The sequence below is a fragment of the Schistocerca piceifrons genome, chromosome 5 (genome assembly GCF_021461385.2).
Source record: "Schistocerca piceifrons isolate TAMUIC-IGC-003096 chromosome 5, iqSchPice1.1, whole genome shotgun sequence".
Lineage (NCBI taxonomy): Eukaryota > Metazoa > Arthropoda > Insecta > Orthoptera > Acrididae > Schistocerca > Schistocerca piceifrons.
The window spans coordinates 628,697,918-628,723,543 of record NC_060142.1 but is presented as its reverse complement, the minus strand read 5'-3'; the positions used below and the strand labels follow the sequence as shown (position 1 = coordinate 628,723,543).

The 25,626-nt window shown below is 46.8% G+C and overlaps 1 protein-coding gene across 2 annotated transcripts in view; it reads left to right on the top strand.

Annotated features, from left to right (window-relative positions):
- Positions 1-25,626, top strand: part of LOC124797879 (CD109 antigen) — an 855,659-nt gene that overhangs the window by 737,520 nt on the left and 92,513 nt on the right. For both annotated transcript variants that reach the window (XM_047260975.1, XM_047260976.1), the window contains one exon: positions 17,245-17,424. In XM_047260975.1, coding sequence (XP_047116931.1) covers positions 17,245-17,424 — 180 coding nt within the window. The remainder of the gene's footprint in view (positions 1-17,244; positions 17,425-25,626) is intronic.

The following is a 25,626-nucleotide window of genomic DNA, read 5'->3' as shown; positions in this document are numbered from 1 at the left end:
ATCCGTTTGTATCGTCGTGTCTACATTAGAATGACACACACACACACACACACACACACACACACACACACACACACACACACACACACTGATCAGACGAAGCATTATGTCCACTGCCCACCGCTACCTTGGATGCCGCGTGTTGGCATTGTGGGTACGTTACGCAGTAACGACAGTATATAAGCGGAGCAGGCACGGACGGGGATTCACCCTAGCGAAGATGTGAGCTGCAAATCGGGAAATCCATTGAGATAAGCGACGGCAAAGGGCAGATTATGATTAAGCACAATCTGTGAACGAGTATACAGTAAACAGCGGAGCTGGTCGAATGTTCACGTGTTACTGTCCTCAGCATCAACGGAAAGAGATCAAAGGACAGGGAAACTACCACTAGGCGCTAAATGGCTTAACGTCCACGACATTTTACAGAACATGGAGTTCGGTGGCTTGTCTGCTCTGTAAAGTAGGGTAGGTGAAGATCTGTAGCATCTGTGCCGAAAGAGCACAATGCTGGTGCACGCACACGTGTTTCAGAGCACACCGTTCATCGCACATTGTTCAACATGAGCTCAGCAGCAGACCATCCCTACGGGTTCACATGTTGACCCTACGACGTCGTCAGTTTACGATTGCAGTGGGCACGGGACCATCGCGATTCAACCGTCGATCAATACAAACGCACCGGCTCTTGGGGTGAATCACGTTTTTGTTACACTATGTGGGTGGTCGACTCCACGAACGGTGTCATTGAGGTGAACGGCGGCTCGATACGTGCAGCGCGCCAGGGACACAGGCCTGGTGGGAATAGTATTGTGCTGTGGAAGACATTCCTCTGCGCTTGCGTGGGACCTGTGGCTGTAATCAAAGACACACACTGTCAGCTGCGAACGACTTGCGTCCCTTCATGCTTGATGTCTTCCCCGACGGCGATGTCAGCAGCACAATTTTCCGTGTCGCGGAGTCAGAACAGTGCTACAGTGGTTTGAGGAGCATCATAGTGAACCCGCGTTGATGTTTCGGCGACCAAATTTGCTTGATGTAAATCCTGCACAAGCCATGTTGGTCGCTGCCGAGTGCCATCACCGCGTGCGCCAATCAGCAGCCCGTTATTTACGCAAATTACGTGACGTGTGTGCAGACATCAAATACCACGTACCTCCGCCAAACAAACTGTCGGATACCTGACACGCACGATCAGTGACGTATTTAGTTCCAAAGACGTGCAAACAAGCTGTTAAAACAGGTGGTCATAATTTTTTTCCGCCCATCAGTGTAGACTCAGCATACCTCTTAAAACGTCACCTTCTACTTATTATGCTTTGTTATTATTGGTCAACAGGTAAATAATTACTTCCGATACTGGTTTATTGAAGAAATCAAATTCAGAAAATAGGGAACGTTTTGGCATCAAAAAAACTAAGTACAAGAAATACATTTTATTATATACATCTGAAACAGTGACTGACATACTACTTTTCCACACATAGTCACCAAACACACTGAGGCACTTATCTTAGCGGTGGACAAGCTTTGAAAGACGTTCGTCGTAAAATTCTGCCGCCCGAGACTTAATTCAGCCTGTGAGTCACGCCCGCCTGGAGTTCCGCTGCTTTGCAAGCTAGTTCTTCATCTTGAGGAAACAAGTGAAAGTCGCTTGGCGCAAGATCGGGGCGGTAGAGCGGATGACTGACAATTTGAATTAGGGAGTTCTTTAGTGTGGTTTGCCGTGTGAGGTCGGGCATTGTCGTGCAAAAACAAAATTTTGGACGTCGCTTTCCTCGGCGTTTGTTTTGAACTGCTCTTTTAAGGCCGTGCAAAGTCTGACAGTACCGGGCAGAATTTATGGTTGCTCCACGTTCTAGAAAATCAATAAGAAGCACACTTTGCCTATCCCAAAACACTGTCGCCATCAACTTCCTTTCTGACAAGGTTTGCAAATATTTTCTTGGTTTTTGGAGGGACTTCGTGTGCCCCCACTCCATGGACTGTAATTTTGTCTGTAGCAGCAGCAGCAGCTTTATTCATCTGTAGATCTCTTTTTACAAGGATATAGGACATGTCAAAGTATGTACAAGTTTAGATCAATTTTAAATAAGCTAATTCGTATACACATGTATTTATAGACTTTTAGTTAGACACAATCATTAGATTTACTCGTTGAGCTCAGAAAGAGGAAGAGGTGTTAGTATTATGCTATGCATAGCTTGGGGTAGGTATTTCCAGAAAGGAAAAAAAAGAAGGGAAAAAAACGTAAAGTGGAGGTGTTATGTGGAATATTGGATGTTTTATAATCATTATCATGATTTATTTGTATAACTTTTTTTTATAAAACCCCTATTTCGTTTTATCTAAGTACTCCTTCAATGTATAAAATGTATTGCATAACAGGTACTTTTTACCTGCCTTTGAGTATTTTTGCAATTTCTTTAATCTCTTTTGGTAATTTATTGTACAGTTTTATTCCTTGGTAGAGAATGCTGTTTTGAGTTTTATGTTTATTTTTTCTTCGTAAATGTATCTCTTGCAGCTTGGTCATTGACAGAGCTGTTTGTGCAGTAATCACCAATGCTATTTTTTGTGTGTACAATTGACTAGTAAATGTATTCACATCGAGCCATTAAAATCCCCCAGTGTTTTGAACAGATCTTTACAATGAGCTCGACTAGTATTTTTGGTTATTATTCTTATGGATCTTTGCTGACAGCAGGGAAATGCGCTGGTAATTTTCTGTTTCTGTATTATCTTTCTTAAGCAAAGATACAACTCTTGCCTGTTTTAGCTGCTCTGGAAATGTCCCTGATGTGAAGGATTCATTTATTATATTTGTTAAGGGGCCTCATAATCCCTATGCATTGTTGCAGTACACATATTGATACTTCATCCAAGCCTATTGACTTAAATTTTTAGTTTTTGAACAGTTATTTTGGGCACCCATCGTGCACAAAATTTGTGGTAGCCTATCTTTTGAGTGACAATTTCAAACAAAGTCCATGAAACTTGTGGAAAAGAAAGCGAAAGCTCCATTATTGTGAAGCGACTTTTCACGAATCGTTTCATTAACTTTAGCGACAAGATCGTCAGTCACAATGCTCGGGCGTCCACTCTTCTCTACATCATGAACGTTGGTTCGGCCATTTTTAAACCGAATGCATCATTTCCGGACGGAACATTCACTCATTACGTTGTTTCTGTACAGTTCGCGATAAATTTCTGTAGGTTTTAGGTTTTTTGCCAACAAAAACCGTATCAAAAACCGCACCTCACAACTGGCGGGATTTTCGATTGCAGCACACATTTCAAATTCGAATATCGAAACAACCAGACGCGCAGATACGTTCCCGCTGTCACGGATGATTGCCGACCTCCAAAATATACGCGATCGGCACACGCCTAGCGGCGTCAGACGGAAACGTTCCCTACTTTCTGAATAGCCCTAGTAGCTAGCGTCAATTTGGTACCCAGCGATGTAACTAGCTAGTTAGACAGCTCTACAATAGTCTCTCGCTACAGAGCGTGTGTAATAAAATAAAAAATAATAAATATAATCAGATATCACTAATCAAAAAACAATAAATAATAAAAAATAAAATATCGGGAACTTAGTACAGATAGCGGTAGCTTGTATTTGTGGAACTTTGTTTCAGCCAGCCCAGCGAATGCAATTCAAAAGATATACAGTACTTAGAAACTGTAGAGATGATGGAAAAGGAAGAGGAGTAGCAATTTTAATTAGAGACACGGTTAAGTTTTTAAAACTGCACATCACTATTAGAACAACAGATTACCTGGCAGTGGTCACCGTAATTTATTCTCCTAACGGCGTGTTCACGATTCAAACCATTTACGTGTAAAATACGAAATCTGTTGTGCAGACGCCAACGCCCACCACTCACTATGGGGTTGCGAAATAGGCGTCGCGGATACAGCAAATAAGCTTAGCGAATACAGTATCACATTGAAGATATTCGTGGTGTATAAATTGACCGTGAGAGAGAGCCTATCTAAATTGAAAACCGGTAGAGAATTACCGCTGCAGATAAGCTAGACGTGCGCCGGAAGCCGGATAAATGACCGCCGCCTCCAGACGCGATCCGTTGTAAACTGAGGCGGCGGAAGGTGGTGGTCCCTGACTGACCATGCCTTGCGACGCCGTTGCTAGCAGCATTCAACTGCGAAGCGCCAACGGCTGCAGGCGGCAACACTGAGGCGTCGCCGTAGAGACGAAATCGCGTGTCTTTATTGGTTATGACGGGGCCCAGAAAGCTGCTGCGCTTGCCCACTGCCAAGTGTCAGGGATGAACCTACGACGACTCAGCCGTCGTTGGTAGCGAACTGCTACCTGGGGTCGCGAAAGCACACTAAACGGCCACAGTGAAACCACCGGCAAATCTGAGTACCGTTAGGTAACTGCCTGCCGCCAGAAAATGGAACCCCAACGAAGGAAAAGGCAAAAAACAGGGAGAAGAGAGTCCGCAACTCACCAGAAAATACTCCGTAAAATGCTCTATTATGGAAATCACTTTGGACATATAACAGCGGTTTCTTGAAAATAATGACTTCCAAGGTCGCTAAATGCATCGAAATGACATCCTTTAGGAACGTAATGAGACACATCAAGATGTTGATTTACACATCCGTCCTACTTATGCCAACATTTAAAAAAAATGAAAGGGTAGTTTTTTTTATGTACTCGTTTGGCTAGTGTAAAAATTAGGACAGGTGCCACATTTCATCTACTTCACACGTAACGTTGAGTATTTATTATGAACTACTTTTTCTTTATCCCAAATTTTATGTTTAAGTTGATTGTTAATACAGAAGACTACGCTCGTTTTTATCTCGGGGGAAAAAAAGAGCTACGTAAATGCATCTTGTTGATAACGGAGTGTGGGCAACGTTCGTTTATGTCACTTTCCACGTTTCAGAGCAGTCTGCTGTTTGGCGAAATGTCAGTCGTGATCTCGTGGAGCCAGATTAGAAGCAACATTATACGAAGGACTTCCTTCTGACACGCATTTCTCGTGGTTTCACCGTCGCGCCCCAAATATCCTTTTCTCGTCAAGAAATAATTGTAGCTGTCGAGGAGATTTTAGAACGAGAGATTCGGAAACAAGTGAAGCACTTTTCTGCGTAGTGGAATTAGCATGATAAACAACTTCATTTGAGAGGAGATAGTTTCAGGAGTACCTTATGCACGAGGGCGTGCTGAAAAAGAATGCCTTCGAAGTTCTTATCCTGTTTTCAATGTCGGTTGAGGTACTAGATGTCGTGCATATTACTCGGTCGACTTTCCCGCTTTGCTGATGCAGGTTGCGACCATCTGCCGCTAGAGGGCTCCGAATTGTGAACGTGTAACGCGGCGGTGTGTAACGTAACTTACGTCGGTGCGTGAGAAACGGCGTGCTTCAGTCTAGTCTATAACCGCAGAAAACGTGCCTCCACTTGAAATCCATGGAAGAATGACAGCTGTGTGCGGTGATGATTGTATAAACGTCTGCAACAATCCGACGTCTTCCGTTCAGTCATCGATCATCCTCCACACAGTCCCGGCTTGACCCCACACAAGTTTCATCTTTGAGAGACTCACTATGCGATGAAACAGTACAAGCAGAGGTGAGATTGCGTCTGCATCAACAAAGCCAAAAGTGACGGTATCAACAAACTGGTCTCTCGTTGGGAGGAATGTGATCGTCTCCGTGGTAACTGTTGAGAAATAAGTATGTAGACATGAAAAATACAGATGTAGAATGTTAGTGAAGTTTTATTTAAAAAGCTGTAAGTGTGTTCACTAAAAAAAAAATTGGGAGGCATTATTTTTCAGCACGTCCTCGTATTGAAGATCTTTATTAGAACGGATTTATCTTTCTTCAGGAAACTGAAGTCCACTCTCAGTCACCAGTAAAACTGACTGCACTCAGAATGTCTCACCGAGCGGGGTAGCGCAGTGGTTAGCACGCTGGACTCGCATTCGGGAGGACGGCAGTTCAAAGCCGCATCCGTCCATCCAGATTTAGGTTTTCCGTGATTATCTTAAATCACTTAATGCAAATTCCGGTTTGGTTCCTTTGAAAGGGCACGGCCGCTTTCCTTCCCCATCCTTCCCTAATCCGAGTTTGTGCTACGTCTCTAATGACCTCGTTGTCGACGGGACGTTAAACACTAATCTCTTCCACCTCAAAATTTCTCACATCAAGAATTGCTTATAAACGTAAGGGAAATATATATAGCAGAGCGGAACTTCATGACTGACTTGTGAGCGAGGAAGAATTTTTGGAGTTACACAAACAGTATTTTTCCCCAAAATTTTAGCTTATTTCGTTCGCACACTCTTTCCTACGTTTACTGCTATGTTTCCGTTTAACGTTCTTAAGTTGGTGTATTCCGAATTTACATTTGCGGATTATATCATCAGGTAAAAAGAATGAAAAAACTTCCTCTATTTTTCATATTCTCTTCGAAACGAAAAACAGATTGGTTATTGGAAAACAGACTGCAGAAATAGCCCTCCCCTTTAGGTAACTCGGTTTACGCACAAAATTTCAGCGCCTTAATTAATCAGAGGTTGTTATGACTACTCTAATTAGACGAAACCCTTTACGTCATGTCTGAGGCGTCAGAATTCCTCATCGTTATCTGCAGCAGATGCGCAGTGACAGGAAAACAGGCTGTTGCCTTCAGAATTTCGCCTCCGTAATTAGTGCTCTGCCGTCGGTCGTTGCAGGAAGATAGACCGCGAAATCGCATTCCTCGTCAGAGCAGAGCTGCGCTGCGTGTTTACACGTCTGCCGCTCGAGCGTGCGAGCTGAGAGGAGAGGAGGGGGCAACGGCGTCTTCGAGAGCGTGTTCGCGTTGCCGATACTGACAGATCGGCAAAAGACTGCGACGGTACCGTCATTTTATAGAAATGTATGAGTGAGTAGCTGGAAAAGAGTGAGATTTTTGTTTGTCGCTTTACAACCTACCCTGATGAAAGGGTAAGGCAGTAAAACCATTACAGGCCGAAAATCGGTATTTGCTGAAGCCCGAATGTGTCCCTGAGGACTGTGGCTCCTATTGGCTTTTATGCGAACGCGAAGGTCAGCTTTATTATCTTCTAGACAAGCCGTAGGCTCATGGTGCACCTGAACTAACCTATCAGTGAACTACTTATTTCTTAATTTGCCTTAGAGAAATAACCGAAATGAAATGTAATCTGAGTACTTTTGAACTAATAATCGTGAATAAGAAATCAGATATGTGTAAACACGAAAGTTAAAGGGGGAAAAAAACCTAGGCTAACTTTATGAGCTCGCTTTATAAAGTATGATCACAGAATGGATGGAAAGGGAAAAGGAGCAATGCGCCTTGGAATGCCGAAGATAATTTCGGGTTCCACCCAACGCAATGAAAAGTACGGAAATTTCGTTTTAGAATTCCCTATTATCAAAATTAGCTTCACAGTTAGCTGCAGCTGAAAGTCCCATATGAAGTGTGGATACAACTGAATCAGTACAAGAAATTACGTGTGGAGACGCAAGTATTTCGCCAGATAATAATATTACAGCAACACCATATTCAATCAGGTATAGTACGGTGATTTTTGTCAGTGTAAAGGGTTTCCCCAAGACCCATGTTCACTATCATAGAGAGCCGCGTGGTCTAGGACGCCTTGCCACGGTTCGCGCGGCTCTCCCCGTGGGAGGTTCGAGTCGTCTACATCTACATCTATACTCTGCAAATCACATTTAAGTGCTTGGCAGAGGGTTCATAGAACCACGTTCACAATTCTCTATTCCAATCTCGTATAGCGTGCTGGAAGAACGAACATCTATATATTTCCGTAGGAGCTCTGATTTCTTACTTTGTGGTGATCGTTCCTCTCTATGTAGGTCGGTGTCAACAAAATATTTTCGCATTCGAAGCAGAAAGTTGGTGATTGGAATTTCGTGATAAGATTCCGTCGCAACGAAAAACGCCTTTCTTTTAATGTTGTCCAGCCCAAATCCTGTATCATTTCTGTGACACCCTCTCCCATATTTCATGATAATACAAAACGTTCTGCCCTTCTTTGAACTTTTACGATGTACTCCGTCAGTCCTATCTGGTAAGGATCCCACACCGTGCAGCAGTATTCTAAAACAGAACGGACGAGCGTAATGTAGGCAGTCTCCTTAGATCTGTCACATTTTCCAAGTGTCCTGCCAATAAAACGCAGTCTTTGGTTAGCCTTCCCCACAATATTTTCTGTGTGTTCCTTCCAACTTAAGTTGTTCGTAATTGTAATACCTAGATATTTAGTTGAATTTACGGTTTTTAGATGAGACTGATTTATCGTGTAACGGAAGTTTAACGAATTCCTCTTAACACTCATGTCGATGACCTCACTTTTCGTTATTTAGGGTCAACTGACAATTTTCGCACCATTCAGATAGTCTCCCAAATCGTTTATATAGATGGTGGTGGTGGTTGTTGGGATGTTTAAGGGGGACTAAACAGCGAAGGTCATCAGTCCCCCATTCCAAAATCAGGCGAGCCGAAAATCGACGGAGCAGGTAAAAACCAAAGGGGGAGGAGACGTCCCCCCAGGCGCTAAAAGAACACAAATGCAGCAACAAACACTACAGACAAGGACAGGACAGAGGAACACCAGACAGAAAGAAACAGAAGAAAGGAAGGTGGCCGGAGACTGGTTGACTGACCACGAGAACAAAAATGGGAAAGAGTCAACCATCTCACGGCACACCAGAACAGCAACAGACACAAGGATAAAAGACACAGAAAGGGAAAGGTGCAGGACCTCCCTAAATCGAACCATAAAACGGACTACTACGGATAAAATTTAAAACGTCATCAGCCATGGAGGCATCGTCGGATAAAACCAGAGCCAAAGTGCCCGGGAGATTAAAAGATTGCCGGAGTGTGCGCAGTCGAGGACACTCCAGCAAAATGTGGCCGACCGTCAGCCTGGACCCGCACCGACACAGGGGGGGATCCTCCTGACGCAACAGATGGCCGTGTGTCAGGTACGTATGGCCGATGCGCAGCCGACACAGGACCACCGAGTCCCTGCGAGAAGCCCGCAGGGAGGAACGCCACACAGCGGTCGTCTCCTTGACAGCCCGCAGTTTATTCGGGGCTGTCATGCCACGCCACTCAGCAGCCCACATCCCAAGCACCTTAAGGCGCAACACCAGCTGCTGGTCGCGAGCCGTAAGGCCGATCTCCAAAGCTGGGGCGTCGATCGCCCCTTTGGCCAGCCTGTCAACACGTTCGTTCCCCGGGATGCCAACGTGACCTGGCGTCCAAACAAAAACCACCGAACGACCAGAGTGGGTATTGGTGGAAACAGACTCCCGAATAGAGGACACCAGAGGAGAAGAGGGATAGCAGCGGTCGATGGCCTGGAGGCTGCTCAGGGAGTCACTGCAGATGACGATGGACGCACCTGAGCAGGAACGCATATGCTCAAGAGCGCGCAAGATGGCCACCAGCTCTGCAGTAAAAACACTACAGCCAGCTGGCAAGGAGCGCTGTTCAACATGGGCAGCGTGAGCAAAAGCGTAGCCAGTGCGACCATCAACCAGGGAACCATCAGTGTAGACAGGCTCACAGCCCGGAAATGAGGCGAGGAGCGCAAGAAAACGGCGACGGAGGGCCACAGGCGGAACCGAGTCCTTGGGTCCCTGTGCCAAATCCAGACGGACGGACGGCCGGGACAAACACCAGGGAGGCGTAGGTGTACGGACCCGGAAGGGAGGCAGAAGAGGGAATGACCCCAGTTCTGACAGCAGGGACTGGACACGGCCAGCTACGGAAAGCCCAGACCGAGGTCGCCGTTCGGGCAAATGGAGGACCATAGCAGGGAAAAGCAGGCGACGATTGGGATGGTCTGGCGAGCAATGAACGTGGACAGCATAGTCGGCGAGCAGACGATGGCGGCGAATCCGCAGCGGGGGAACCCCGGCCTCCACCAGTAGACTATCCACGGGGCTGGTGCGAAAAGCGCCAGTTGCAAGCCGAACCCCACAGTGGTGTATGGGGTCTAACAACTTCAACACTGAGGGGGACGCAGACCCATAGGCCAGGCTCCCATAATCAAGCCGGGACTGCACAAGGGCTCTGTACAATCGCAGCAGCGTGCAGCGATCGGCACCCCAAGACGTGTGGCTAACGCAGCGGAGGGCGTTGAGGTGCCGCCAGCATTTTTGCTTCAGCTGAGTAACATGCGGAACCCATGTGAGCCGGGCATCAAACACGAGTCCCAAGAAGCGGCAAGTGTCCACCACCTCAAGCAGGTGGCCGTCGAGGTAAAGTGCAGGATGAGGGTGGACCGTCCGACGCCTGCAGAAGTGCATAACTCGAGTCTTGGCAGCAGAGAACTGAAAACCATGAGTCAGAGCCCATGATGCTGCCTTGCGAACGGCGACTTGCAGCCTGCGTTCGGCGACTCCCGTAGTCGTGGAGCTAAATGAGATGCAGAAGTCGTCGGCATACAAAGAAGGAGACACCGACGACCCCACAGCTGCAGCCATACCATTAATGGCCACTAAAAATAAGGAGACGCTCAACACCGAGCCCTGCGGGACCCCATTTTCCTGTATATAAGAGGAACTAGAGGTGGCACCGACTTGCACCCGGAAAGAGCGGCGCAATAAAAAGCTTTGAAGAAAAGCCGGGAGCCGACCACGAAGACCCCACTCATGCAACGTGGCGAGGATGTGATGCCTCCATGTGGTGTCATACGCCTTCCGCAGATCGAAAAATACAGCAACGAGATGCTGACGTCGGGCAAAGGCCGTACGGACAGCAGATTCCAGCCGCACCAAATTGTCCACTGCAGACCGGCCCCGACGGAAGCCACCCTGGGATGGAGCGAGGAGACCGCGCGACTCAAGGACCCAACACAAACGCCGCCCCACCATACGTTCGAGCAATTTGCACAAAACGTTGGTGAGGGTAATGGGACGATAGCTGTCCACCGCCAGTGGGTCCGCACCGGGCTTCAAGATGGGGACAATAACACCCTCTCGCCATTGCGACGGGAACACGCCTTCGCTCCAAATGCGATTAAATATCGCGAGAATGTGTCTCTGGCAGTCCCTGGAGAGATGCTTCAGCATCTGCGCGTGGATGCAGTCTGGGCCTGGTGCTGTATCAGGGCAATCGGCTAGGGCAGCGAGGAATTCCCTCTCGCTGAAAGGAGCATTGTATGTTTCAGAACGACGCGTGTGGAATGAGAACGGCGTCCGCTCGGCTCGCTCCTTTAGAGAGCGAAAGGCGGGGGGATAGGAGGCAGTCGCAGAGCTCTGAGCAAAGTGCGCGGCAAGCCGTTCAGCAATGGCGGCAGCGTCCGTGCAGACAGCGCCGTCCAAGGAGAGCCCAGGGACATCCATAGGGGTCTGGTATCCATAAATCCGCCGGATCCGGGACCACACGAGTGAGGGGGAGACATGGGAGCCCAAGGATGAGACATACCTCTCCCAGCACTCCTGCTTACGCCGTGCAATAAGACGACGGGCCAAGGCACGGAGCCTCTTAAAGGCGATGAGGGTCTCGAGAGACGGGTGCCGCCTATGACGCTGGAGAGCCCGCCGACGGTCGCGAATAGCCTCAGCAATCTCCGGCGACCACCAGGGTACAGCCTTCCTCCGAGGGAGGCCAGAAGATCGGGGGATGGCAGCCTCGGCCGCTGAAATGATGGATGTGGTTAAAACACGGACCACCTCGTCAATGTCACCCTGTGGGGGAGACTCAATGGCATCAGCAGAAGTAAAAGCCGGCCAGTCTGCCCTGTGGAGAGCCCAGCGGGGCAGGCGCCCAGAAGAACGACTCTGGGGTAGTGACAAATAGATGGGAAAATGGTCACTACCGCACAGATCAGGGTGCACCCTCCAGTGGAGGGATGGGACAAGTCCGGGGCTGCAAAGAGAGAGATCGATGGCCGAGAACGAGCCATGGGCAACACTGAAATGCGTGGGAGCACCGGTGTTCAAGAGGCTAAGGTCGAGCTGAGCCAACAAATGCTCCACGGCCCGACCGCGGTCATCAGAGACAGTCCCACCCCATAGAGGGTTGTGGGCATTGAAATCGCCCAGAAGCAGCAATGGTGGCGGGAGTTGAGCCAGCAGCGCAGCCAAGACATGTCGGGGGAGCTCCCCATCCGGAGGAATGTAAACAAAGCAAACAGTAATAGCCGGCGAGAGCTCAACCCTGGCAGCAACTGCCTCTAAAGGCGTCTGAAGGGGTACTGGCGAACTACAGACAGAGTGGTGAACAAAGAGGCAAACCCCACCTGACGCTCGATGACAGGCAGCACGGTTCTTATAGTATCCCCGATAACCGCGAAGGGCGGGGGTCCGTAGTGCAGGAAACCAAGTTTCCTGCAGAGCAATGCAGAGCACAGGGGAATCACTCAGAAGCATCCGGAACTCAGGCAGGTGGCGGAAATAACCGCCGCAGTTCCATTGGAGAATGGAAGCAGGAAGGGACTGGGAGGGCGTGAATGCGACTAAGAGGCAGACAGCGCTTCAGAGCCAACTACCGCCACTGGGGGAGAGTCAGCTGAGTCCATAGGAGAGGCCCCCAAGGGTTCCGTGAGGGCGAGATCCGCGGCAGAGGCGAGGATCTCCACCTCATCCCCGGAGCCAGGACTATGTACAGCAGGTGGTGCTGAAACCGCCGGAACGTCCTTCTTCTTGGACACATTCCGTTCCTTCTTCTCGCGTCTGCCCTTAGGGTGAGAGGGCTGGGAGAGCTTCTCTGAAGGAGCGTCGGAGGCTGACGACGACGCAGAAGCCCTACGACCAGCAGGTGGCGGAACCTTCAGCCACTGGCTGACATCTGGCTGGGAAGGAGAAGAAACGGAGGAAGGGAGAGCCCCAAGGGACCCCTTCCGCGAGAGAGGAACCGGCGGAGGCAACGCCGCCGGAGAAGGAGGGGGAGGAATCGAGCCTCCCGGTTGTGGAGCAGATGTCACTCCCGAAGTAAGCTTGGGGGGAGCGACAAAAGAAGGTTTGCCCCCAACTGCTAAGGGGGCAACAGAGGAAGGCTTGCCCCCAGGCACGAGGGGGGCAGACAGAGATACACTGCCCCGAGGGCCCACTGAAGGCGGCACAGATGAGGCGACAACCGTCGCTCGCGTGGGCGACGAGATCGTGGCTGCAGCATAAGATGGTCGAAGGGAAGCAGGATACAACCTTTCATATTTCAGTTTTGCCTCTCGATAAGTAAGCCGGTCCAGGGTCTTAAATTCCATGATCTTCCGCTCCTTATGAAGAACGGGGCAATCTGGCGAGCATGGAGAGTGGTGCTCCCCACAGTTGACACATACAGGCGGGGGCGCACATGGAGAATCTGGATGAGAGGGGCGTCCGCAATCTCGACATGTAGCGCTGGATGGGCAACGGGAGGACATATGCCCAAACTTCCAGCACTGGAAGCACCGCATCGGGGGAGGGACGTATGGCTTCACGTCGCAACGGTAAACCATTACCTTTACCTTCTCGGGCAAGACATCACCCTCGAAGGCCAAGATAAAGGCACCGGTGGCCACCCTGTTAGCCTTGGGCCCTCTATGCACACGACGGACAAAATGGACGCCACGTCGTTCCAAGTCGGCTCTCAGCTCGTTATCGGATTGTAACAAGAGGTCACGATGATAAATAATCCCCTGGACCATATTTAAGCTACTGTGGGGAGTGACGGTAACAGGGACGTCACCCAGCTTATCGCACAAGAGCAACGCTCGTGACTGGGCTGGGGAGGACGTCTTGAGGAGGATGGACCCATTCCTCATTTTAGACAACCCCGCCACTTCCCCAAACTTATCCTCCAGGTGTTCCACAAAAAACAGAGGCTTCGTCATAAGAAAGGAGTCACCATCAGTCCTACTGCAGACGAGGTATTGCGGTACGTAAGGCTCCCGCTTGGCACTAGATCGGCGTCCCTCCCATGGCGCAGCCAACGAGGGTAACGACTGAGGGTCATATTGTGCAGCATCAAAGTCGACTCTACCACGCTTAGAGACGCTGGTGGCCGTGCGACCACCAGCTTGGTGTGATTTATTGCGCTTCATTGCGCCACATCCGCCCAGATGCCACCTACTCCGAACGAGGGCTCTCCCCAAGGGCGCCACCCAGCCAAAGCAACGGGTACCTGGCCGATATCGCATTGCCTGGAGTCCCCGTGCCCCAGACAAGATGGGCACATAATCCTTGGCATGCATGGGGAGGAAACAGCTCTGGCATCTGTAGTGCGATCCCTGCGTGGTCAGGGGGCTACCACCAAGAGGGTACATGACGACCCCACCACAACGGACTGGCTACCGTGCTAGATTTTAGGTGTTGAAAGGGTCCACAGTTGTCGTAGGCGCTAAGAAGAAGAGTGCGCACAAGGCGAGAAGGAGACAACCCAGAAGATGTTGGGCGTAGTCCCCCCCCCCCCCCCCCCCCCACACGACAATAGGTAACATGCAAGATGGTGGAGCATGATGGACCAATAGAAAAACACCACGTAAGGTGTCCTTCCCCAAATGGCACGCACTAACAACGGAAATTTGGAAATAAAAGGAGGTCAAACCCAAGAGGGGACCATCACAGAAGGCCGAAACGTTTGAGACTCCTTTTAGTCGCCTCTTACGACAGGCAGGAATACCGCGGGCCTATTCTAACCCCCGAACCCGCAGGGGGATTATATAGATAAGGAACAGCAAAGGGCCTATAACACTACCTTGGGAAACGCCAGAAATCACGTCTGTTTTACTCGATGACTTTCCGTCAGTTACTACGAACTGTGACCTCTGACAGGAAATCACAAATCCAGTCATAACTGAGATGATATTCCATAAGCACGCAATTTCACTACAAGCCGCTTGTGTGGAACAGTGTCAAAAGCCTTCCAGAAATACGGAATCGGTCTGAAATCCCTTGTCAATAGCACTTAACACATTATCTACATTTATACTCCGCAAGCCTCCGAACGGAGTGTGGCGGAGGGCACTTTACGTGCCACTAATTTCCTCCCTTTCCTGTTCCAGTCGCGTATGGTTCGCGGGAAGAAAGACTGCTGGAAAGTCTACGTGCGCGCTCGAATCTCTCTAATTTTACATTCGTTATCTCCTCGGGAGGTATAAGTAGGGGGAAGCAATATATTCGATATTCCTTCGGGCATGGGTGTGTGTCGTCCTTAGCGTAAGTTAAAGTTGGATTAAGTAGTGTGTAAGCCTAGGGACCGATTACCTTAGTAGTTTGTTCCCATAGGAACTTACCAACACTGTTATAGAGGAGATTTTCGTTCTCCCAAAATGTCTTAACACGTGAGCATAAAACATGTGCCATAATTCTACTACAGATTAACTTTAGCGATACAGGCGTATAATTATGTGCCTCTGTCCTATGACCTACTTGGAAACGGCAATGGCCTGCACTTTTTTCCAGTCGCTAGGTACCTTCCGTTGCTCCAGCGATGTGTGATAAATTGTTGCCAGCAAGGGAGGAAATTATTTCTCATAATCTCTGTAGAATCGTACAGATATCTCGCCTGTTCCAGATGCCTTTCCGTCATTAAGCGATTGTTGTTGCTTTCCTATTTCGCAGTCGCATAGATCAGTATCTTCCGTTTCGGCGTTCGTCTGATGATTGAAAGGAGGAATCGTGTTGCGATCTTCCGTGGCGAAACAGTTTCGGAAGACAAAATTCCATATATCCGCCTTCTTCTATCACCTTCCCTCTCCGTGCCAATTTGCTCACTGAGCGACTGAATAGGAGGTTTCTGCTGTGCTTCCTGAGTTTACATAAGCCCAAAGCTACTTATCGTTTTGTCAGATTGGTTGGCAAAATCTTACTTTCAAACGCTTTTCGCATTGCTCTCATTTCCGCGTCGTTGTGCTTTCGTTTGTCAGCTAGGCTTCGACTTCGCTTACATGGGCGATGCTCTCTTTGCTTCGGTTGAAACTTTCTAACACTACTATTAAACAATAGGCCTTCTCATCCCTTAAAAACTTGTTCGGGACACACTTGTCCGAGGCGTAATGAACGATGGTTTTGAATTTTATCAATTTATGTTACACAGTCGTCCGCAGAAGTGCGTAGTTGATGTTGACTACTGCCGGCTGGTGTGGCCGAGCGGTTCTAAAAAATGGTTCAAATGGCTCTGAGCACTATGGGACTTAACTTCTGAGGTCATCAGTCACTTAGAACTACTTAAACCTAACCAACCTAAGGACATCACACACATCCATGCCAGAGGCAGGATTCGAACCTGCGACCTTAGCGGTCGCGCTGTTCCAGCCTGTAGCGCCTAGAACCGCTCGGTCACCCCGGCCGGCACGGTAGAAGAGCTTTGTCAAAAATGTAGCTATGTTTTGTAAAATCTTAGACTATGTACTGGGGTATTTTATGGTACTTTTTAAAGAAGGTGGAGCATGGTCCCAGCTTGTGCAGATGTATGGAGTGTAATACAGGCCTAATCGTCCTCTGTAATTGTACACCAGTACATTGTCTAAGATTTTACAAAACATAACTACATTTTTGACGAAGCTCTTCTACCGTGCCAGCCGGGGTGGCCGAGCGGTTCTAGGCGCTACAGTGTGGAACCGCGCGACCGCTAAGGTCGCAGGTTCGAATCCTGCCTCGGGCATGGATGTGTGTGATGTCCTTAGGTCAGTTAGGTTTAAGTAGTTCAAAGTTCTAGGGGACTAATGACTTCAGATGTTAAGTCCCACTGGGTGTTGTGTGTTGTCCTTAGGTTAGTTAGGTTTAAGTAGTTCTAAGTTCTAGGGGACTGATGACCATAGATGTTAAGTCCCATAGTGCTCAGAGCCATTTTTTTGTTAAGTCCCATAGTGCTCAGGGACAGTTTGTGGCCGAGCTGTGTTAATTAATCATTCCCTTTTTCCTTGTATTTTCTAGTCACCGCCTCATTAAAAATGCAGTAAAATATAGGATTAGCTCTAGAAAGGTTTTGATCCGTCATGTTTATAGATTGAGAATTTTGCAAGTGTTAGACGGTATTATTACAGCATTTGATTGCTGTTTGGCTTAAAAAAATTGTGAAATAAAGCAAACCAGAAGTTGCTTCAGCTGTTTTTTCTTGTCCTTTCTTTTTGACGGAGACTGTATTGGCATCTGAAGGAATAGCAAGCACTTATCTAGCTATCGGTGCAGTAAAGGGAGGTGACACTGCGGCAAAACATCAGTAAGATATCTGCAAAGAAATGATGCGCGTAATTTCAGAATTATACTCAGTGTGTTCCGCGCCGTGTTGCAGGACGGCAGCTGGCGCGATGTGGGCGGCGCTGGCTCTGCTGCTGGCGGCGTGTGGGGCGGCGCGGGCCCAGGACACCTCCACCACCCCCGCGCTGCCGCCGTGGCAGCCGCAGCAGGGGGGCGACTGGCCCCGAGGGCAACAGCCCTGGGACTCCGCCAGCAACGTCATCATACACGAGGCGTGAGTGGTCGCGCGGCACTGTGCCTGCCTGTTTTCTCTGATGACTGCAGTGTAATGAATGTTAAGTCTCGTACTCGGTCGCTGTTATACTTTTGGATGTCTTTATTATTGCCGTGACCCACCTCTGTAGCAGAGGTTGCTAACTTGTGCGAGCGCAGCGGTGCTCGATTAGACTAGATTTACTTTCATTCCAATTGATCTTTAGTGAGGAGGTCCTCCAGGATGTAGAACATGTCAGAGAAACAATAATACATGACAAATATTTACAACTCAAACAAATAAGTTAATGTACCATTCCACAGGTCCCAAGTGGAATGATCGTCATTTTTTTAAAATGAATACTATATGAAAGAATCATTGTACAAATACGAATGCACTGAATTTAAAATAAAACTGTGTTTATTCATTTATTTATTAATAAGGTAATAAAGTGTAATACAACTACTATAATACTTATTTACAATGAACACATTACTGCACTGAAATTGTGCAGAAGTTAGATTATATATACAGGGTGTTACAAAAAGTTACGGCCAAACTTTCAGGAAACATACCTCACACACAACGAAAGAAAATATGTTATGTGGACATGTGTCCGGAAACGCTTACTTTCTATGTTTGAGCTCATTTTATTACTTCTGTTCAAATCACATTAATCATGGAATGGAAGCACACAGCAACAGAACGTACCAGCGTGACTTCAAACACTGTTACAGGAAATGTTCAAAATGTCCTCCGTTCGCTACGGTCGCAGGTTCGAATCCTGCCTCGGGCATGGATGTTTGTGATGTCCTTAGGTTAGGTAGGTTTAACTAGTTCTAAGTTCTAGGGGACTAATGACCTCAGCAGTTGAGTCCCATAGTGCTCAGAGCTATTTGAACCATTTTTTTGTCCTCCGTTAGCGAGGATACATGCATCCACCCTCCGTCTCATGGAACCCTTGATGCAGCCCTGGAGAATGGCGTATTGTATCACAGCCGTCCACAATACGAGCACGAAGATTCTCTGCATTTGGTACCGGGGTTGCGTAGACAAGAGCTTTCAAATGCCCCCATAAATGAAAGTCAAGAGGGTTGAGGTCAGGAGAGCGTGGAGGCCATGGAATTGGTCCGCCTCTACCAATCCATCGGTCACCGAATCTGTTGTTGAGAAGCGTACGAACACTTCGACTGAAATGTGCAGGAGCTACATCGTGCATGAACCACATGTTGTGTCGTACTTGTAAAGGCACATGTTCTAGCAGCACAGGTAGAGTATCCCGTATGAAATCATGATAACGTGCTCCATTGAGCGTAGGTGGAAGAACATGGGGCCCAATCAAGACATCACCAACAATGCCTGTCCAAATGTTCACACAAAATCTGTGCTGATGACGTGATTGCACAATTGCGTGCGGATTCTCGTCAGCCCACACATGTTGATTGTGAAAATTTACAATTTGATCACGTTGGAATGAAGCCTCATCCGTAAAGAGAACATTTGCACTGAAATGAGGATTGACACATTGTTGGATGAACCATTCGCAGAAGTGTACCCGTGGAGGACAATCAGCTGCTAATAGTGCCTGCATACGCTGTACATGGAACGGAAACAACTGGTTCTCCCGTAGCACTCTCCATACAGTGACGTGGTCAACGTTAGCTTGTACAGCAGGAACTTCTCTGACGCTGACAATAGGGTTATCGTCAACTGCACGAAGAATTGCCTCGTCCATAGCAGGTGACCACCTCGTTCTAGGTCTTCCCCAGTCGCGAGTCATAGGCTGGAATGTTCCGTGCTCCCTAAGACGCCGATCAATTGCTTCGAACGTCTTCCTGTCGGGACACCTTCGTTCTGGAAATCTGTCTCGATACAAACGTACCGAGGCACGGCTATTGCCCCGTGCTATTCCATACATCAAATGGGCATCTGCCAACTCCGCATTTGTAAACATTGCACAGACTGAAAAACCACGTTCGTGATGAACACTAACCTGTTGATGCTACGTACTGATGTGCTTGATGCTAGTACTGTAGAGCAATGAGTCGCATGTCAACACAAGCATCGAAGTCAACATTACCTTCCTTCAATTGGGCCAACTGGCGGTGAATAGAGGAAGTACAGTACATACTGACGAAACTAAAATGAGCTCTAACATGGAAATTAAGCGTTTCCGGACACATGTCCACATAACATCTTTTCTTTATTTGTGTGTGAGGAATGTTTCCTGAAAGTTTGGCCGTACCTTTTTGTAACACCCTGTATATATATGAATAATGCACACTTTTTGTACAAGACTAAATGATTTTAAATCCTTGTGAAGATTCTTATTTCTACTATTGATTCTATGAATTAAGCTGTTGGTTTGAAAAATTGATATTTTTAATGACAAATTTCATTAAGGAATAAATATATTGGGAAGCAGTAGTTAGTATCCCTAGTTCCCTAAACAGGCTTCTGAAGGATGTTCTTGAGTTCACACCACATGTAACACTTACTGCGCGTTTTTGTGCCCGGAAAACTTTAGCTTGGCTTGTTGAATTGCCACAAAAAATAACCCCATATGACATTATGGATGTCCGCAGCTCGTGGTCGTGCGGTAGCGTTCTCGCTTCCCGGGGCGGGGTTCCCGGGTTCGATTCCCGGCGGGGTCAGGGAGTTTCTCTGCCTCGTGATGACTGGGTGTTGTGTGATGTCCTTAGGTTAGTTAGGTTTAAGTAGTTCTAAGTTCTAGGGGACTGATGACCATAGATGTTAAGTCCCATAGTGCTCAGAGCCATTTTTGACATTATGGAATGAAAGTAAGCATAGTATGCCAGCTTTTTCATTTTTATATCACCTATGTCTTACAAAATTCGCATTGCAGACAGATTTGTTAAGACGCTTCAGCAGTTCTGTGGTGTGCTCCTCCCAGTTGAATTTATTATCAAGCTGTAATCCCAAGAATTTAACACTGTTCACTTCTATCTGCTTGTCATCGTATGTTAGGCATATACTCGTGGGACACCCCTTACAGGTTGGGAACTGCATGTAGTGTTTTTTAAAAGTTTAGTGACAAAGAATTGGCTAGGAACCAGTGATTAATGTCCACAAATATTTTATTAGCCGATCTTTCTAAGACTACACGTGATTTGCTATTTATTGCAACGTTTGTATCATCGGCAAACAAAACGAACTTGGCGTCTGGTAATGTTACTGAAGAAAGGTCATTGATATACACAAGAAAAAGTAAGGGCCCTAAAATGGGACCCCACATGTAATTAGGATGATGCCTGATAGCTTGATATGTGTCTTTCCGAACACCACCCTTTGTTTCCTGCCAGAGATACAAGATTTGAACCATTTTGCAGCATTTCCCATTACACTATAATATTCTAATTTACTTAAAAGGATATTGTGATTTACACAGTCAAATGCCTTTGACAGATCACAAAATCTACCAGTTGCCTGAAATTTTTTGTCTAATGAGTTAAGCACATTTTCACTGTAAGTGTAGATAGCCATCTCAACACCAGAACCCTTTAGAAATCCGAACTGTGACTTTGACAGTATGTTATTTGAGATAAGATGGTTATAAAGCCGATTGTACATTACTTTTTCTAAAATTTTTGAGAAGGTTGGCAAACTCGGAGGTATTTCTCATCGCCAATATTTGGCTGGCAAGGTAAGGAAATGTGTGAAGTTCTGATCACCTCGATTTCACCAAATTCCTCAACTGAATTCCGGTTCTCTGCAGTGTCACGTGGAGTCAGAGTTTATCACTCTGCCGAAGGTGATCCGTCGGTGATGTTGGGCTCAGCAGACACTTTCCTGGTGCTTGAGACGACGGCTGTACGTGTCAGCAGCACAATTTACTTTCTCCTTCCCTCTTAAACGGATGTATTTAAGACACTTCACATCCACGACCGACACTGCCAAAATATTTTTAACCGGACTCCGACCGGCCGCACTCTCACGAGTAAATGATTGTAGTGCCTGTTTGGCTGAATTTCCATTAGAGGATCTTGTCTAACTATGCATGGTGTTTCAAAATGGACTCAACAATATGAAAAATTCATATAAATTTATTGAAATAAGGTATAGAGCTGGGTTTAGAATTATATTGTAGGGAGACTTTTTTTTTTACCTTAAACTAAAAGTGTATGTTACCTCCGTTGGTTATCCTGCACACATCCCATCGGAAATCAGTTTCTTCCCAAACTCGCTGTAGCATTGCAGGTGTAACTTGCTCAGTGGTGGCATAAATACTTGCTTTCAGTTCAGGTAGAGAAGCCGGCACAGGAGGTACAAACACGGCGGTTGTTTTCAGTCCTGGGACTGGTTTGATGCAGCTCTCCATGCTACTCTATCATGTGCAAGCTTCTTCATCTCCCAGTACCTACTGCAACCTATCTCCTCCTGAATCTGCTTAGTGTATTCATCCCTTGTTCTCCCTCTACGATTTTTACCCTCCACGCTGTCCTCCAGTACTAAATTGGTGATCCCTTGATGCCCCAGAACATGCCCTACCAACCGATCCCTTCTTCTAGTCAAGTTGCGCCACAACTCCTCTTCTCCCCAATTCTATTCAGCACCTCATTAGTTATGTGATCTACCCATCCTTGATGAATCCCAATAGGAAAAAATAGAGTGGTGTGTCGTCTGGGGATCGTGGGGGCCATGCAATTGCTGCATCACGGCCAATCCACTGACCTGGAAAGCGGTCACTGAGAAAATCTCTGACGTCAGCCAGGTGGTGGGGTGGTGCTCCCACCTTCCATGAAGTGAACACTTCGTTCTTGGTAATCCTCGTCGATCTGTGGTATCAAAAATTGTTTTAACATATCCAGGTACACTAACCCATTGATGGTTCTCTCACGGAGAAAAAGGCGGCGGTACACTTTGTTCTTGCTCAGTGCCCAAAAAACGCTCAGCTATCACGAACATGTTGCTATGTTTGATGTGGATTTTCACTGTCCCACGTCCTAGAGTTGTGTGTGCAACCTTCCCACTTAAGTGAAAAGTCGACTCGTCAGAAAAGATGATTTTGTTCAAGAAATATTCATCCTTATGTAATCGATTTAACATATTCGCACAGTTCTTGCGAGCAGTTTTATCACTGTCTTTTTAGCTTGTACGATCGTCAATCACACTGTTTCTCAACAGTCCTATGTGGGGTTTGTAGTTCGCGAGAAGCTTGCCAGGTCGATTTCGTTGGGCTGTTGACAAAACGTTATCTCACTCGCTCAAGGACGTCATCAGATGTGCTTGGACGATCTGATGGTGTCCCATGTCTTACCGAGCACCCTGTTTCTACAGAACATTTATGCCACTCAAATTGTTGGTCTACTAGGAGGATCTTTAGCGTACTTGGTACGGAAATTATGCTGAACTGCTGTCGCCGATTTCGATTCTTCAATCCAAAACACACAGCTAGCACGTGCGGGCCCAGTGAAGGCAGCCATTTTTAACCCAACACCCACTGGCGCTCCTTACAGTGCGATTCGGCAGTAGCGAACTACGCGAGACAAAACTTGATGTATTTCCGTACAAATTTAAACTACAATCACCTCTGTAGGTACCATGAATTAATTTATGTGAGTTTTCGAAGTTGAAAAGTCCATTTTGAAACACCCTGTACATCTAGTCATAGGGCAGAAGTTCGGATGTATGTTACCTTTGATGTACTCTTTCTGCGCGGTCAATCAAACTATTTTCCCAACCATTTTCAATAACAAGCGACGAACCATCAGTTATCTTTAACGGTAAAGATAAGGGAAAGGATTAATTCGCCCCAAAGCTTCATTTTAGATTTTGCGTTTGTCACACCCTTCAGTGTAAACCACAGAACCAGCAAGTGTAACAACGAGAGAATATTTGCTCTCTTATATTTGCTATTTAACTTAATAATTATTTAATAAACAATAGGAATCTGAAATTAGTCCTTTTTAACATTGGTTAAGACCATAAACAACAAAGAACAGTTAATAAAGTCCCATAAACTTGAGCAAGGATCACCTTTTCAGCCTCTGAAGTCAGTAGGTGACATAGGGGACAATCAGACGTATATTAAATGTTACACCATTAAGAATTATAACCGCAAATTAAAGAAGATTCATTTAAAGAAGTTATCAATAGCAAAAGTCACGTCTCAGCAAATTTATCAAAACCAAATCTTTCAGTTCTACAGCAATGTTGGATCGTGGAATACGCCGGATTACGGACACAGAAGGCTAAATTTTACCAAACAGCAATTTCTCCAAGCCTAGAACTATCTTAATAGTGTACAATACTTAGGTTAACCAGAACTACTCTAATTCGCCTTTCTTGGGCATAACGGTGGAGTAGGTAACTAACCTCTTATTTCATTCTCCTGGAACATTGCGCAGCAATACACTCTGGCAACTCAACCCCAGCGTGGCTCAGGAAAGAGGATGGCTCCACCAGGAGGAGGAAACATTTACCTGAACTGGAAGACCAGTTGGCGACTTTTAATCATTAACCAAAGCTTGCCGGCCAGCGGACGAAAATTAAAGAGGCAAAGGTAGCTTTATTTGTGCTCACAAGATTTGGTAACTTCTGCAAATGAGATTCCAGCAGAACTACCGCCGAAGTATCAATACGGGACTTCGGAGCTGAGGAGAGCAAGTCAACAACAGTCTCTACGCAATAGGCCCAACATTTCAGACAGACCGAGCAACCATCAGTCGTGGCTAGGCGGAGTACCAAATAGAAACTCTAGCACTACCTTAAATATAATTAAATAGAGCACTTAAATGCCACGGGGACTAAACTCTATAACACAAGAATATACACACAATAACGACTAAAGTTAAATATGCCTACGTACTAAAACAACAGATATTGGCTAACATTAACATAACCTCGCATTTCAGACATCCATAAAACTAATTACCTCTCTCTCTCCGCCAGACAGTACAAGGTTATTTAACATTTTACAACGTGCTTATCCAAACAGTGACCTACGCCGTCCATGGGAAAACAACGGTTTGTAGAAGGTCCACAGCCAAAGATTTTTTTTTTTTTTTTTTTTTTTTTTTGCTGCTTCTTTACGACGCGCGCCTTAAGTCAGTATGGCGTTCAAATGAACGATCATGCAAGGGAACAGTAACAAACACGCAAGGCAATTTCCGATCACAAACTCGAAGCGGAGAAACGTTGCCACACAGTTATTTATAGCTCCCACAACATAGGGAGATTGGCCCCGACAGACGACGGCCGTTGCGCTAACTAGATGAAAACTCTTACTTTCAGTGACGACACCACTTTCCGGAGGTTATTGGCAGCCGCAGGCGGACTTCATAGCTTCTCCAGCCCATCAACGGAGACCAAACGTTGTCCATAGATTTATGGCCTCTTGTGTCCTCACGCCCTGGGTTTTTGGGACCATCCACACTTAGCACAGAGGGACCGAGCGTCCCGCTGCAGAGCGGTCGTCCGCCCTAGGCACGGCACACAGCGCCTCCTCCCGGCGGACGCGCTAGCAGCGAGCTCGCTGAGGCTCCACAACGCCCTCTAGGAGAGCGGAAACTCCAAACGGGAGTAAACCAAGGGAAAAACAGGAACCGTCGCAAACGACACGGTTCAACCTTAATATTATGGTGCGAGCACAAGGTTGCAGAATTTGAAAATTTTTCGATGCTGTTCAAAACTAAATAGTCGTCTCTTTTTGAAACATGGGTGGAATCCGCATCGAGCATTATCAACACAAATATTAAACGACGTAACCGACACATTGCAATTTATCTTTTACTTATTTATTCTAAAAAAGACAGCCACAGATTTATCGTCACAAAATCTCAACCAGGACTGACGAACCATGGCCATCGTTGCCAACACACATTCCGTTTACATGTGAGGCATCTTCCGGAAGACGAAAACCGAATTTTGGAAACCGGTTTTCGCTGTCGTGTTTACATGTAGAAGTCTGTTCGCTTTCGTGTTTACATGTAGAAGTCTGAAGCGGATTTGCTAGCCCACAACTGATGGAGTTTCTGAATCAGTCAACACAATCGTTATTTCTCTTCAAAATCGTTTATTTCTCTTCAGTTAAATATTACAGGTAGATAGCTTCGTCCTCAGTGTCATATTTATACTTCTCCTTCACTGTACAAAAAGTCCGTATTAATCGAATATTTTGAAAACAAGACGTAACTTTGCAGGCCAAGCACTTTTCAAAACCGATTGCGTTTACACGGAAGCGAAAATCGATTGCGGATTTGG